The 14,176-nt window shown below is 39.0% G+C and overlaps 1 protein-coding gene across 6 annotated transcripts in view; it reads left to right on the forward strand.

Moving 5' to 3' along the window:
• Positions 1-14,176, forward strand: part of SPECC1 (sperm antigen with calponin homology and coiled-coil domains 1) — a 519,798-nt gene that overhangs the window by 391,591 nt on the left and 114,031 nt on the right. For all 6 annotated transcript variants that reach the window (XM_073667990.1, XM_073667989.1, XM_073667993.1 and 3 more), the window contains one exon: positions 5,673-5,829. In XM_073667990.1, coding sequence (XP_073524091.1) covers positions 5,673-5,829 — 157 coding nt within the window. The remainder of the gene's footprint in view (positions 1-5,672; positions 5,830-14,176) is intronic.

The raw sequence follows: 14,176 nt of genomic DNA on the forward strand, positions 1-14,176 counted from the left end.
GAGCCCCTGACATGTCAAAACAGCAGAAACGCCCACAAGTGACCCCATTTTTGAAGCTACACCTCTTGAGGAAATCATCTAGGGGTGTAGTGAGCATTTTTAACTCTCAGGTGATTCACAGAATTGTATAACATTGGGATGACAAAATGGAAAATTACCATTTGTTCTACTAAATTGTTGCTTTGTCCCCAAGTTTTTAATTTTTGAAAAGAATAATAGGAGAAAATGAATGATACTATTTGTTGCGCAATTTCTCTTGAATTCGCCAATACCCTATATGTGGTCAAAAACTACTTTTGAGGCACAGTGCAAAGCTCAGAAGGGAAGAAGCGCCATACTGGAGTTCAGAATTTGCTGAAATGGTTTGAGGGTGCTTTGTCACTTTGGAAGAGCCCCTGAGGTGTCAGAACAGTGGAACTCCCCATAAGTGACCCCATTTTACAAACTACACCCCCTAATGAATTCATCTAGGGGTGCGGTGAGCATATTGACACTACATGTGCCTCAGAATTTTATACCATTGGGCGATGAAGAAAGAATAATACGTTTTTGCCACTAAAATGTTGTTTTAGCTCTAAGTTTTTAATTTTCATGAGGGCGAATAGGAAAAGTGGACATCTCCGTTTGTTGTGGAATTTCTCCTGAGTGGCTAATACCCTACATGTAATCGGGAAATACTTTTCAAGGACAGTGGAAAGCTCAGATGGGAAGGCACGCATTTATAGTACAGATTTTGCTGTTATGATTTGCGGGTGCCATGACCCACTGGAAGAGCCCCAGAACAGCAGAATCCCCCCATAAGTGACTCCATTTTACAAACTACACCTCTCAATGAATTATTCTAGTGATGTAGTGCTCATATTGACACCACAGGTGTGTCACATTATTTTTTCTTCACTGCCCAATGGTATAAAATTATTACATTTTTACCACAAAAATTTTGTTTTAGCCCCAGACTTTACATTTTCACACGGGTAAAAATGGCACCAAAATTTATCACACAATTTCTGCTGAAAATGGAAATACTCCATATGTGGCTGTACAGTACTGCTTAGCAACAGGGCAAGACTAGGGAGGGACGGAGCGCTATTTGACTGTTGGAGAAAAAATTATCGTAGAATAGTTTGCAGACTCCATATACAGGGGCCCTAAGTGCCAGAAGAGCAGAATCACCCCTCAAGTGACCCCATTTTGGAAATTACACTCCTCTAGGAATTTATCCACAGGTGTAATGATGATTTTGACTCCATAGGTGTTTTCCAGAAATGAGCAACAATGGATGTTGCTGAGTGAAAAATGCAAATCTGCCAGTGTAGTGACCAGTACGTTGTAGTGACCAGTATGCTATAGTGACCAGTACATTGTAATGCCCGTACATTATGCCCAGCTCGGGCTTCTGGAGACATGCACCTGGAAATTAAGCGGGCTCTCATTGCTACAGAAATGAGAAACATGTGGATACTATATGTGGTTTAGGCACACTGTAGGGCTCAAAAAGGAGGGGGGCATTTGGATTTGGGAGCGCAAAATTTGCTAGATTTCTTTTGGGGGCGAGGAGACATGGCGCTTTTCCAGCGCTTTTGTGCTGCCAGTAACATGGAAGCCCCTATATTTCCACTGACAGATGACAGACCTGAGTGGGGGCTTGTTTTTTTTGTGGATTGAGTTGAAGCTTTTATTGGGAACATTTCACATAACACTTTGGATCACATTTATCCTGCGCTCTACGTTGAGCACTTACATCGAGGTTTCCATTTAAATCTCCGAATGATGTGATTCAGATGAAACTCCCGAGGAATCCATTCGCTATAACGAGGCAGCAGAGTTACTCTGGACTCCGTCTGGCCTCTGTTCAGTGCTGTCCTTCTTTTCAGAGGTGCACAAAACTGTAGTCAACCGCACTTTTAAAAAGACTCTTACACCGCTGGATTATAGACCAGACGGCATTCACAGTGCCTCAATCTGCCTCATTATAGGGAATCTTCCGCCGGGGCTTCTGTCTGAATCACGTATTTCAGAGATTTACACGGAAACACTGTTGTAAGCGCTCAGCGCAGAGTGCAGGATAAATGTGAGCCGAGCCTTACCACGATGTTTGGGAGGCAGAATGAACAAATCAAAAGCAGATGAAGAATTGGTTTTATGTCTTTTTTATAGTGCGGTATAAGTGATTAGATTACTTTATTCTTCGGGTCGGTGCCATTGCAGCTATACCAGATTTATGTAGTTTTATTATGTTTCGCAGCTGTCACACACTAAAAGACGCTGTTTTTTGTTGCAAAAACAAGTTTTTTCATCACCATATTTTGAGAGCCATATTTTTTCTATGTTTCTGCAGACAGTCATGTGAGAACTTGTTTTTTTGTGGGATGAGTTGATGTTTTTATTGGTACCATTTTCTGTCACATAACATTTTTTGATCGCTTTCTATTCCGATATTTGGGAGGCAGAATGAACAAAAAACAACAATTCAGGATTTTTTTTTTTTATGCCATTCACCATGTGGTAAAAGTGATAAGGCAGCTTTGTTCCTCAGGTCAGTACGATTACAGTGATACCACATTTATATAATTTTTTTATGTTTTGCCACTTTTACACAACAGAAACTATTTTATAGAAAAGAGAATTGATTTTACATTGCTTTATTCTGAGAGCTATAACTTTTGTTTCTCCGCTGACTGATCTGTATGGCGGCTTTTTTTGCGGGACAAGATAAAGTTTTCAGCTATACCTTTTTTTATTTACATTTGACTTTTTGATCATGTTTTATTCTACTTTTTTTGGCAGTAGGATGAAAAAGCATAATTTTTTTGCCTCATTTATGGTGTTCATTGGAGGGATTAAATAGTGTGACAGACTTATAGATCGGGTCATTCCAGATGTGGCGATCCCAAATATGTATACATTTTTTTTTTACATAGATATGCGTATTTATTGGAATGATATATATATATATTTTTAATTTTATTTTATTTTGTGATCTTTTTTAAAAATATTTTTACAATTGTTTTAATTTTTTTTTTTTACTTATTCCCTCTATGGGACTATGGGACTTTAACTTTTATTACTCTGATCGCTGGTATAATGCATTGCAATGCATTATAGCTGTCAGCGTTACACTGAGAGAAGCCTTTTAGACCAGATCCTATATACAGTGGGTATGGAAAGTATTCAGACCCCTTTACATTTTTCACTCTTTGTTTCATTGCAGCCATTTGGTAAATTCTAAAAAGTTAATTTTTTTCTCATTAAAGTACACTCTGCACCCCATCCTGACTGAAAAAAAGCAGAAATGTAGAAATTTTTGCAAATTTATTAAAAAAAAAAACCTGAAATATCTCATGGTCATAAGTATTCAGAACCTTTGCTCAGACACTCAGAGAGTGAGGTAAAGAAGAACCCCAAGATAACTGTGGCTGAGCTCCAGAGATGCAGTAGGGAGATGGGAGAAAGTTCCACAAAGTCAACTATCACTGCAGTTCTCCACCAGTCAGGTCTTCATGGCAGAGTGGCCCGACAGAAGCCTCTCCTCATTGCAAGACATATGAAAGCCCGCATAGAGTTTGCTCAAAAACACATGAAGGACTCCCAGACTACGAGAAATAAGATTCTCTGGTCTGATGAGACGAAGATAGAACTTTTTGTTGATAATTCTAAGCGGTATGTGTGGAAAAAAACCTGCACTGCTCAATACAATCCCAACAGTGAAACATGGTGGTGGCAGCATCATGCTATGGGGGTGTTTTTCAGCTGCAGGGACAGGATGACTGGTTGCAATTGAAGGAAACATGAATGCGGCCAAGTACAGAGATATCCTGGATGAAAACCTCTTCCAGAGTGCTCTGGTCCTCAGACTTGGCCGAAGGTTCACCTTCCAACAAGACAATGACCCTAAGCACACAGCTAAAATAACAAAGGAGTGGCTTCAGAACAACTCTGCGACCATTCTTGTCTGGCCCAGACAGAGCCCTGACCTAAACTCAATTGAGCATCTCTGGAGAGACCTGAAAATGGCTGTCCACCAATGTTCACCATTCAACCTGACGGAACTGGAGAGGATCTGCAAGTAAGAATGGCAGAGGATCCCCAAATCCAGGTGTGAAAAACTTGTTGCATCATTCCCAAGAAGACTCATGGCTGTACTAGCTCAAAAGGGGGTTTCTACTCAATACTGAGCAAAGGGTCTGAATACTTATGACCATGTGATATTTCAGTTTTTCTTTTTAATAAATTTGCAAAAAGTTCTACATTTCTGTTTTTTTTTCAGTAAAGATGGGGTGCAGTATGTACTTTAATGAGAAAAAAATGAAGTTTTTAGAATTTACCAAATGGCTGCAACGAAACAAAGAGTGAAATTTTAAAGGGGTCTGAATACTTTCCGTACCCACTTTGTATATACGGTATATGTGTATCATTTCATCTTCAACTTGCTTAACTGTTCACAATAATAGTAATTTTGACCACTGTACATGCCGCTGTTCGTACAAGTAAACTAGGAGAGAGTGATATCACATGAAAGTTCACATAATGCTAAAAGTGCACAGTGCCATTGAGTACATTTTACCTATCAAAGAAAATGCATCCGATGTGCGTTTCACATCAAGCTTCATCAGGGTTTGAGTCTTATCAATAGTGAATGGAGCAGTGGTCATGCATGTGCTCCACTGCACCATTCATATGGGGACATGGGATCCCAGTTCTCGTGATCAGTAGAGGTTCTAGTGGTCCGGTCCCCACTAATCATACCTTTATCTTCCTGTCCTAGTGATTATAGTTGGTTAGATAACCCTTTTACTGTATCAATCCCGCATAGTTTTACTGTTTGCAGACTTTGAGTTCCGACTTTGAAAAATACTTGCTGTAGAATATCAGCCCCAAAAGTTGCTCTCCGGAATCATGGTGACAGAAGGTCTATCATTTGTCCTATGTGATGATATTTGGCATCTCCGTTATCTGTAGCTCTGATAAGAGTGTAACTTCCCCTTAGCCCTGTCATTGATACTATTGTGGGTGCTTATATATCATGTGCGTTTACCAGGAAAAATTGAAAAATTGCCTCTCAATGAACATGATTGTTCCCAATAAATGTTTTCCTGTCCTTTATCTTCTTTAATAATGTGTAATTGTATATTAGGGAGGAGATAGATATCTGATATATTGGAAGGATATTCTTCAGGGAGGCACAGACATGTCTACGCATTTGGCAATTGTTATAATAATATAGCTATAACTTAATATTTTTTGTTCACATGAATAGTTGTTTCCCTTCTGTTGCTTGTGTAGAGATTCCCTTCATTGCTATATCAGAAGTGACTTCTCCAGTTTTGGCCCTTCTGATGGTGTTTTCAATCCAGTAATAAATCTGCAGGGTACTTTAGAGGTGTTGCTGTGATTTGGCTCTGTATAGCCTTACTGTATTGCTTTCATCTAGGGTTTATTTCTTCTAATTGGGCAATAAAATACATGAAAGTTTTCTGCATAAGAATGTGAATATTGACTCCTCATTCCTCGCCATGAAAAGAAAACCATGAAAAACACTGTTTTTCCTCTGCTATGTCTGTATAACTAGCTGTAAAATGGCTTTCCCTAATTTAAGAATATATATTGATACATTTTATTCATCTGTTACTATATATTTAAAAGAAAAATAACATTTTAGTTTTTACCTACAGACAAGTTAAAAGGACAAAGAGAGGATTTGACTCCTGATCGGTTCCCCCGTAAGAGCCCCTCTTTGGAATCGCTGAATACTCACTCGCCATTAGGTTTTGGATCAAGAAATTCTTCACCGTTTGCACTTGACTCTCTGTCGCCTCAGAGTAAACTCAGGTATGTCCACGTATATTATGTGTGCAAGGTCAGCTCCGGAAGTATGTACGTTACCTGTTACCTACTTCAGCTTACAGATGTAACCGTTGGCCCCCAAATTCACTGTGCCCTGACATCTGCCCAGCATTGCCTGCTTCTGTCCCTGTATATGTTTAAAGGGAATCTGTCACCAGGTTTTTGCTATGTAATCTGAGAGCATCATGATGTAGGGGCAGAGAGCCTGATTCCAGTGATATATCACTTACTGGGCTGCTTGCTATAGTTTTGATAGATTCCCGGTTTTCTCTGCTGTAGAACTTTGCAGTGCTCAGAATGCTGAGCTGCGTATAACCCCGCCCACACCCCTGTGATTGGCAGCTTTCTGTGTATATTGTGAATTATTCGCAAGCTGCCAGTCAGTGATGGGGGTGGGTTTACATAGCTGGACTGCTTAGTAGGCAACTGATTGTATCAAAACTACAGCAAGCTGCTGAGCAAGTGACATATCCCTGGAATCAGGCTTTCTGCCCCCTTTCTCTCATATTAAATAGCAAAAACAGATTCCCTTTAATGCAAGGTTACTGTATATGAAGTGATATAAAATTCAACCCAATGAAAATTTGCATGTAGCGGGCAATGGATTTCAAAAATAATTCTTGAGACATTTGATTGCATAGATAAACCTTGAAGGCAGGCCTCCTTATCACCCTGTAGCCTTCATATCAGATGGCTCTCCGGCTTTCCATCCCTTCTATAAAGTATGATGGTGATTGGCCAATTTGGCTGTAATATAGGAAAACGTATCCAATGAAATATTCCCTTTTGACCAGTATGGCTTCCGGCTTCTATACACTTGTTTTTCAATTAGATTCAATTGCCTAATGATTTCCAATGAGAGAATGCATCTTGAATATGAAATCCAATTTTGGGATCAACATTCTAAAAAGAATATTGGAAAGCTAGAGTCGGTTTAAAGGTGTCAACTAGATTATTACAGGGGTTAGAAGGTCTCTCATATAATGAGAGGTTAGAAAAATTGAGCTTATTTAGCTTAGAAAAATTACGCCTCAAAGGAGATCTCATTTATATGTATAAATACATGTGGTTAATACAAAGGACTGGCACATGATTTATTCCTTCCAAAGTGCTTAATAAGGACCAGGGGACATTCACTACATGTGGAGGAAAGGCGATTCTAGCAGCTAAATAGCTAAGGGTTCTTTCCAGTTAGAGCAGTCAGACTGTGGAAAGAAAAAAAAAAGTCCTTTAAAACTGTAGAGCACATTATAGAATGTATTATAAACCTTTTTATTATTATTTATTGAGAAAAAATCCTTTTTTTTTTTTTTTACGAAAAGCTCAAATATGCATTATATTAACACTGACTATAAAATGCTGCAAACAAAGGGCGCGATCAGCGTCATTAGCTCGGTGCAACTTCTAATTTTTACAACAACAACCATTAGGCGCGATAACGTTGATATACTAAAGTACACGAGGCTCTTGGGATCTTGTACATTGTTTTCCAGATCAGCTAAAAAAGCATGTCATTCATTCATTTATTTCAATTAACTTCACGTGTTCATCATCTTCAATACTCAAAGGCCCCCGTAATAAATGAGAGAAATTACTGAAGAACAGATATCGACCTCTTCCCTTAATGAATCTCTTTATGTTGCTCTACCACCTGCTTTCCACCCTGCGTTGTACTGTGTATTACTCTTTTAGTGCATGCATTCTATCATCTTTTTATGAGGTTATTCATTTATATGAAATGTTATGATGTGACATGATCGCACATTATCAGTTATCTTTTCATATGCTTTACTCTACATCAAACACTTGGTTACTCTACTAAAAAAAAAAGTACCCAATGCTGAAGGAGGAGAAGATTGTCAATCAAAAAATATCATTTATTGTTATTTGCAGCTTCCGTTTATTTCTTTCCTTCGTCCAAGAGCTGTAACTTTTTTATTTTTCCATCCACATTGCAATATGAGGGCTTGTGTTTTTTGTGGGACGAGTTGTACTTTTGATTTACTCCATTTATTTTATCATTTGATATGTTGGAAAGCAGGGGAAAAAAATCAAAGTGCAGCGAAACAGTAAAAAAAGCACAATTCTACATTTTTTTTTATTATTTACCATGTTCACTATACGGTAAAATTGTCCTAGCAATATGATTCTCCAGGTCAGTAGGATTGAGAAGATACCAAACATGCATAGATTTTTTTTTAAGCGCTGAAAAAAAATTTCACTTGTCTCCATTAAAGTTTTAAATCTTTGGTCGTTGGGGCTGTCCGACGGCTTATATTTTGCACCCTGAGCTGACTTTTTTTTTAAATACCATTTTGAGGTAGATACGATGTTCTGTTTGCCTTTTTTTAACATTTTATTGCAGTGTTGCAGCAGCTGAAAAAACGTAATTCTGGTGTTTCGATTTTTTTTCTCATCAGCCATTTACCGATAGGTTTAATTTCTTTTATATTTTGACTTTTCCGAATGCAGCGATAACAAATATGTGTATTTTTTATTTATTTATTCTTAATGGGGAAAAAGGGGCGATTTGAACTTTTATTTTATTTATTCATTTTTTTTATATTTTTAACATTTTTTTTTCACTTTCAACTGTATTTGTTAGTCCCCTTAAAAGACATGAGCCTGCGGTTTTCAGATCGCTTCTACTATAAATTGCAATACCATAGTATTGCTATATATAGCAAAAATGCTATACATAGCAAAAATTATAGCAACAGCTACAGACTGGCTTTCATAGAAGTACCATCATGACCGGGACAAAGGTCTTCTGCAGACCCCTGGCTGTCATGGCAACCCATTGGCGCCCCATAATCACGTCACAGGCGCGCCGATGGGCGCATAGAAGGATGCGCCCACGTGCCGGCGCTAATTAAATGCCTCTGTAGGTTAACAGCTACGGGCAGATCTCCGTTACACTGGTGGCTGTTGGAGACAAATGATTACTGAATAACACAGCCATCATCTGCTGGGAAAGATATGGCTTGTGAGCCTGCATCAAAGTCAGAGAGACACAAGCAGATCGTGCTGCAGCTCTTGTTTTACCTTACACAAGTGCTGGATTCCCAGCTATACAGCTCAGTACTGCTGTATAATGTATAATGTCTCCTGTACTGCTGCTTCTGTCTGTGCGCTGCAGAGAAAAAAGAGCAGAAATCTTTCTTTCTCTGTGTGTGCACATATTCAGGAATTGATTTAGTTATGAACTCTGAACCTAAATCCTTATCAAATCTAATATTGTTTAGTATACAAAGTGAGGTGTATGGATATTTTTAAACCCCTTCACATGCTTCAGGAAGCAGCCGTACTTATTTTATCTACGCGGTAAAAAAAAAAACTTAAACGAAAATATTGAGCATGGGCATTCTTTATGCTGCAGCTTAAGCTCCGAATGATAAACTGTACTCTGTGAGAGGATGTAGTAGTAAGTGTTTAAAATTCCTGCAGCGCCACCACAGGGGAATTTAATTATTGCACAGTGCCCACTGTCTGTGTAATGTAGGACAGGACAGGACAGGTCCTCCAGAGCAAGAGATGCTCTTTGTAATGCTCATCCCCCGTTATTTCACAATTCCTTAATAGTGCACATAAGACTGGTTGTATTATTTAACAAGTTTTACAACACATCTTGTCAAGTCTTGGTTTACTTCTCAGGTAAAAAACCACGACTAGCCTCCTATAATTATGGATCACCCAGAAGGCCCAAGTAGACATGACATATTTATAATAACACCCTTTATGTATTTCTCAGCCTGTAGTGCTTTATTACTCAATCCTGGGTTTTTTATTATACACATGTTTTTGGAGCAAATAAGATGGAATTTAAATCTTATAACCATGTCTAGCCAGAGTAAAAAACATTTCATTAAAATGTACCAGAAATATCCAAGTCATATATTTCTTTATAATAGAGGTGTCTTGTCTTTTATTTCTTTTATTTTGCCTCCTCTGAGGCCTAAATTACTAATTATAGGAGCCCTGAAGGTGGCCCCTCACCCACCCTCCATCAGTCGCTAAAACAAAGGGAAGGTGCAGACGAGGGTATTTTTGGTCCATTTGCGATCCTGCAAAACATTGTATTGCACTCGGACAAATGATATGGGGCCATGCACATGTCCCGATTTTTTCCTTTGACAGAGTCTACCCGAGTAAAAAATCATTGCGTTTATCACACTCGGCCATGCAAGTCACTGAGCCCATGAAAACCATTAGGCAGCACTTGGATGACATCTGAGTGCAATCCGATTTCCAGGGACTGACACAATGGAGAAGATGGAGACATTTTTTTTCTCCATCTTCTCCTCATCCGAGAGAATCAGATCAGAGTCTGATTAGAGTTTGATGAAAATGTATACCAATTAAATTAATCAGCTAGAACCCGGGCTGTCACACTGATTGTAAATTTTTATCAATATTATTTTTCACTAGTGTGTAAATGTAATGGTAAAATAGGACCGATCTCTAAAACCATCTCTTGAGAGGGGACGTGTCGCCCTCATATTGAGCATAGAAGCATGGCTTTAGTTGAGATTGTAAATAAAAAAAGAGCCAGCACACTATTTTGACCCCTTTGGTCTATGAGACCCCACTGTGAACAGGTAATTGAAGTAGGTTAACTTATGAAGAGCAGATATGGAGTTTGTACACTGAGAAAATAGGCTGTGGGGTGATACTTTCTTTCTCTTTTCAAATAACTACAAGCAGTCGGGACGGCCCCGTATACCAGATATGAATATTGGGTTTTTTTTGTGGCTGGTGTATGTCCTATACTTATGGGAGACCTATTTTTGCCATTGTGGCGAACACGACCCATTTACTTGCATCATTGTGCCGTCTGAATATCATCCCCGAAGGAATATAAACCAGATGGATGATGTTGTACAGTATATACCATGTTTCATATCTATACAAAGCTAAAATCATGATAGGAAATATGGCATTAATATCTCTGCACCTGGCACCTCCAGGTGGGCAGATATCCTTAAGATCGAGGATCTGCTAATTTTTGATATCTGAGCCGCATCTCATTTCCCTGCCCCCCTTCTAAGGTCATAAAGGGGGTGACTCGTACCCGGTAAAAACAGTTTCTGACTTAGAGCCATTGTTCAGTACTGGGAGATACATCTCACTATAAGGGCTGTTTCAGATGTCCATGATAATCGGTTCGTGACAGATTGCAATGCATGGACTGGCCGCACATCTCCTGACCCAAGCGTGACAGCCTCATAGAAATATATGAAGCTATCATGCTCAGGTCAGGAGATGTGCGGCCAGTCCATGCATTGCAATCTGTCACGAACCGATTATCATGGACATCTGAAACAGCCCTAGGACTGCACCATTTCCTAATCTGAGTGCTCCCCTTCTCAAGATCTGCGCCATTCCTATGACAACAGGTCTAGTAATTTTCTTTTGTTTATACCCTTTATTTTTATGTGACTGTATATACTGTATTGTTTTGTTCCCTTTGTAACATCCTTTGTATATTTTTATAAACACTGCCTAATTGTTGTATTAAATATATAAAATGTAATAGCTTTATTCTTCTTGCTCTATAAACTGCACCCCTGAAGCCTCATAAGGCCCCACATTATCAGTAATGGGTATCCAATCGGCCAATAAACGACTGGAGGTGGCAATTATTTTTACTTTGGGTATTGCTGAACTTGGCAGTGACCATTACATACTCAGTATTACATACTCATGTGTTGGAATCCGATGTGTTTATATTATACGTTCACTGGGAAGCGCCCAATAACCTGCCTAGTAGTGAAGGCCACCGTGACCTCATCCATCAATTGTCAGTCAATTGAGTTATTGTCCTGATGATTTTTGGCAAGTGGAGTGCTGTTCGTGAAAGTCCCCCAAAAGATGTGGGGTCCATAGGATGATGCCTACTATGCCTGATTGGATGGATGGATATTTCCTGTGGATCGCAATTTTGGAAATGAATAAGTTAAAGTGCTACTAACTGGTATACATTTTCAAACAAAGCAGCACACTGCAACGCTAAGGCTATGTGCCCACGATGCAGAAATGCTGCATATTTTTTCCGCTTCTCCCTGGCAGGAAAAACGCATGTGGATTTTACATGCGTTTTTCCCGCCAGGTAGAAGCATTTGTCAAGCATTTTTGCATGCATTTCTGCATGCGGGTTGTCAAGTGCTTTCCAAGCGATTTTAGCATCACTTGGAAAGTGCTTGACAACTTGGTCACAATATATAAATCCATGCAACTGGCTTGGATTTATTTAGTGTGACCAAGTAATAGTTAAAAAAAAAAGAATAAAAATGGTAAAAAATAAAGATTATACTTACCTTCCAATGGCCCCCGGTATTTTCTCCGCTCCGTCTGGTCTGTTGTATGGGTCGCGGTGGTGTGAAGGACCTGCGATGCCGACGTCAGCGGTCGCGTGACCTGTCACATGACTAAATGACGTCATGACAGGTCCTCACACCACCACGACCCATACAACAGACCGGACGCATCGTTGAGGAGACCGGGGGACATAGAAGGTAAGTATAATCTTTATTTTTTATTTTAAATTCTTTTTTTAACAGGTTCTATGGTACCCAGGTCTGGATGAGAGTCTCCTCTTCTCCAAACCCAGGTACCATCCGCACATAGAATCGCTTAATATCCATGTGTGCAAATGTGCTGATACGGATATTAAGCATTTCAATGCAAGTCAATGGCGGCAATTACGCTGCGTGTCCGCAAAATCAATGGACATGCTGCGTATTTTTCCGCAATGATAATCCGCAGCGGAAATTTCCGCAGCATGTGCACAGCACATACGGATTATCATTGGGACCATGGGGCACGTATTACCAAGCGTTTTTTTAAGCGTTTTCGCTGCGGAAATTCCACAGCAAAAACCCTTGAAAAACGCATAGTGGGCACGCAGCCTAAGTATGTGAACGAAAAATATATGCAATTTGAATAGCATTACTGCTGTAGAAAATATAAATAAATGAGAAATCTTAGCGCAAAAATTGGCCAATTCATGTGTACCTGGTAGACGCGGTAAGGCATTTCTCAAAATACCAGGACCCTATCAATGTGAATACCTCTCTAAGGGACATCCATCTGCTTATGTGTGGGAAAGTAAGATCCACCTGCGGCATCAGGATGGAGTGCTCAGTCCAAGCTTAAACATAGAAACAGAAAAAAAGAAAAAATTGGCCAATTTATGCGCTAAGATTTCTCATTTATTTCTATTCTCTAGAGCAGTAATGCTATTCAAACTTCATATATTTCATGTTCGCATACTTAGCGTTGCAGTGTGCTGCTTTGTTTGTTAGTATTTTATGGAGGTAGTGGCTCCTGGTAAGCACGTGTTCACACCTATTTCTTGTATTGGAAGTGCCGTCAGTTTTTTCTGTTGGTATACATTTTCACTCACCAAGGAGTGGCTTTCTTATATCTGCTCATAGAGGTACAATGGAGACAGGAACTCTGTCAGAAACATGTGAATACAATCAGAGGTCCTTCAAAGTAAGAATCCAGCACTCGTCCATGGAAAAAAAACAACATAAGGCTTTTTTCATTTCATCATTTAAATTTTTTTTAGTAAAGTATGATTTTAGAAATTACAGGACTTCTTGCAAGGTATAAACTGCTGATGCATTTGAAACCTGTAAATCAATTCTTAGTTGGTTCTTAATTGAAACACGGAGGCAATCATAACTATAGATGCCAGCAGGTGTAGTGCTATAGGAACTTAAAACTTAACATTTATTACCATTAGATAAAATATGTGCAAAATGCAAGGACCTAAAAACACACAGTTAGACTGTCTGTGATATACAATAGCCAAAAGAACTTCCATATATTGTTACTTCCAGAGATTTAAATATATGTCATATAAGCATACTGTATCTCTAACACAGACCAAGGAAGAAATGGCAATAGGAAAATAATGGAGCCCACAGTACACTATCAACTTATTGTGCCTCATCAAAATTGGTGAGGATGTTCCATTTCTATATATAACTAAGTCAAATGGTCATCATTGGTAGGGTGAGTGTTTTCATGTGTCCATATCTCAGGGCGAGTGTTTTCATGTTCCCATATATTGGGGCACAATAAGTTGATAGTGTACTGTGGGCTCCATTATTTTCCTATTGCCATTTCTTCCTTGGTCTGTGTTAGAGATACAGTATGCTTATATGACATATATTTAAATCTCTGGAAGTAACAATATATGGAAGTTCTTTTGGCTATTGTATATCACAGACAGTCTAACTGTGTGTTTTTAGGTCCTTGCATTTTGCACATATTTTATCTAATGGTAATAAATGTTAAGTTTTAAGTTCCTATAGCACTACAC

This window comes from Phyllobates terribilis, unplaced genomic scaffold, assembly GCF_046119375.1.
Source record: "Phyllobates terribilis strain yellow unplaced genomic scaffold, ASM4611937v1 Scaffold_2__4_contigs__length_985480577, whole genome shotgun sequence".
NCBI lineage: Eukaryota > Metazoa > Chordata > Amphibia > Anura > Dendrobatidae > Phyllobates > Phyllobates terribilis.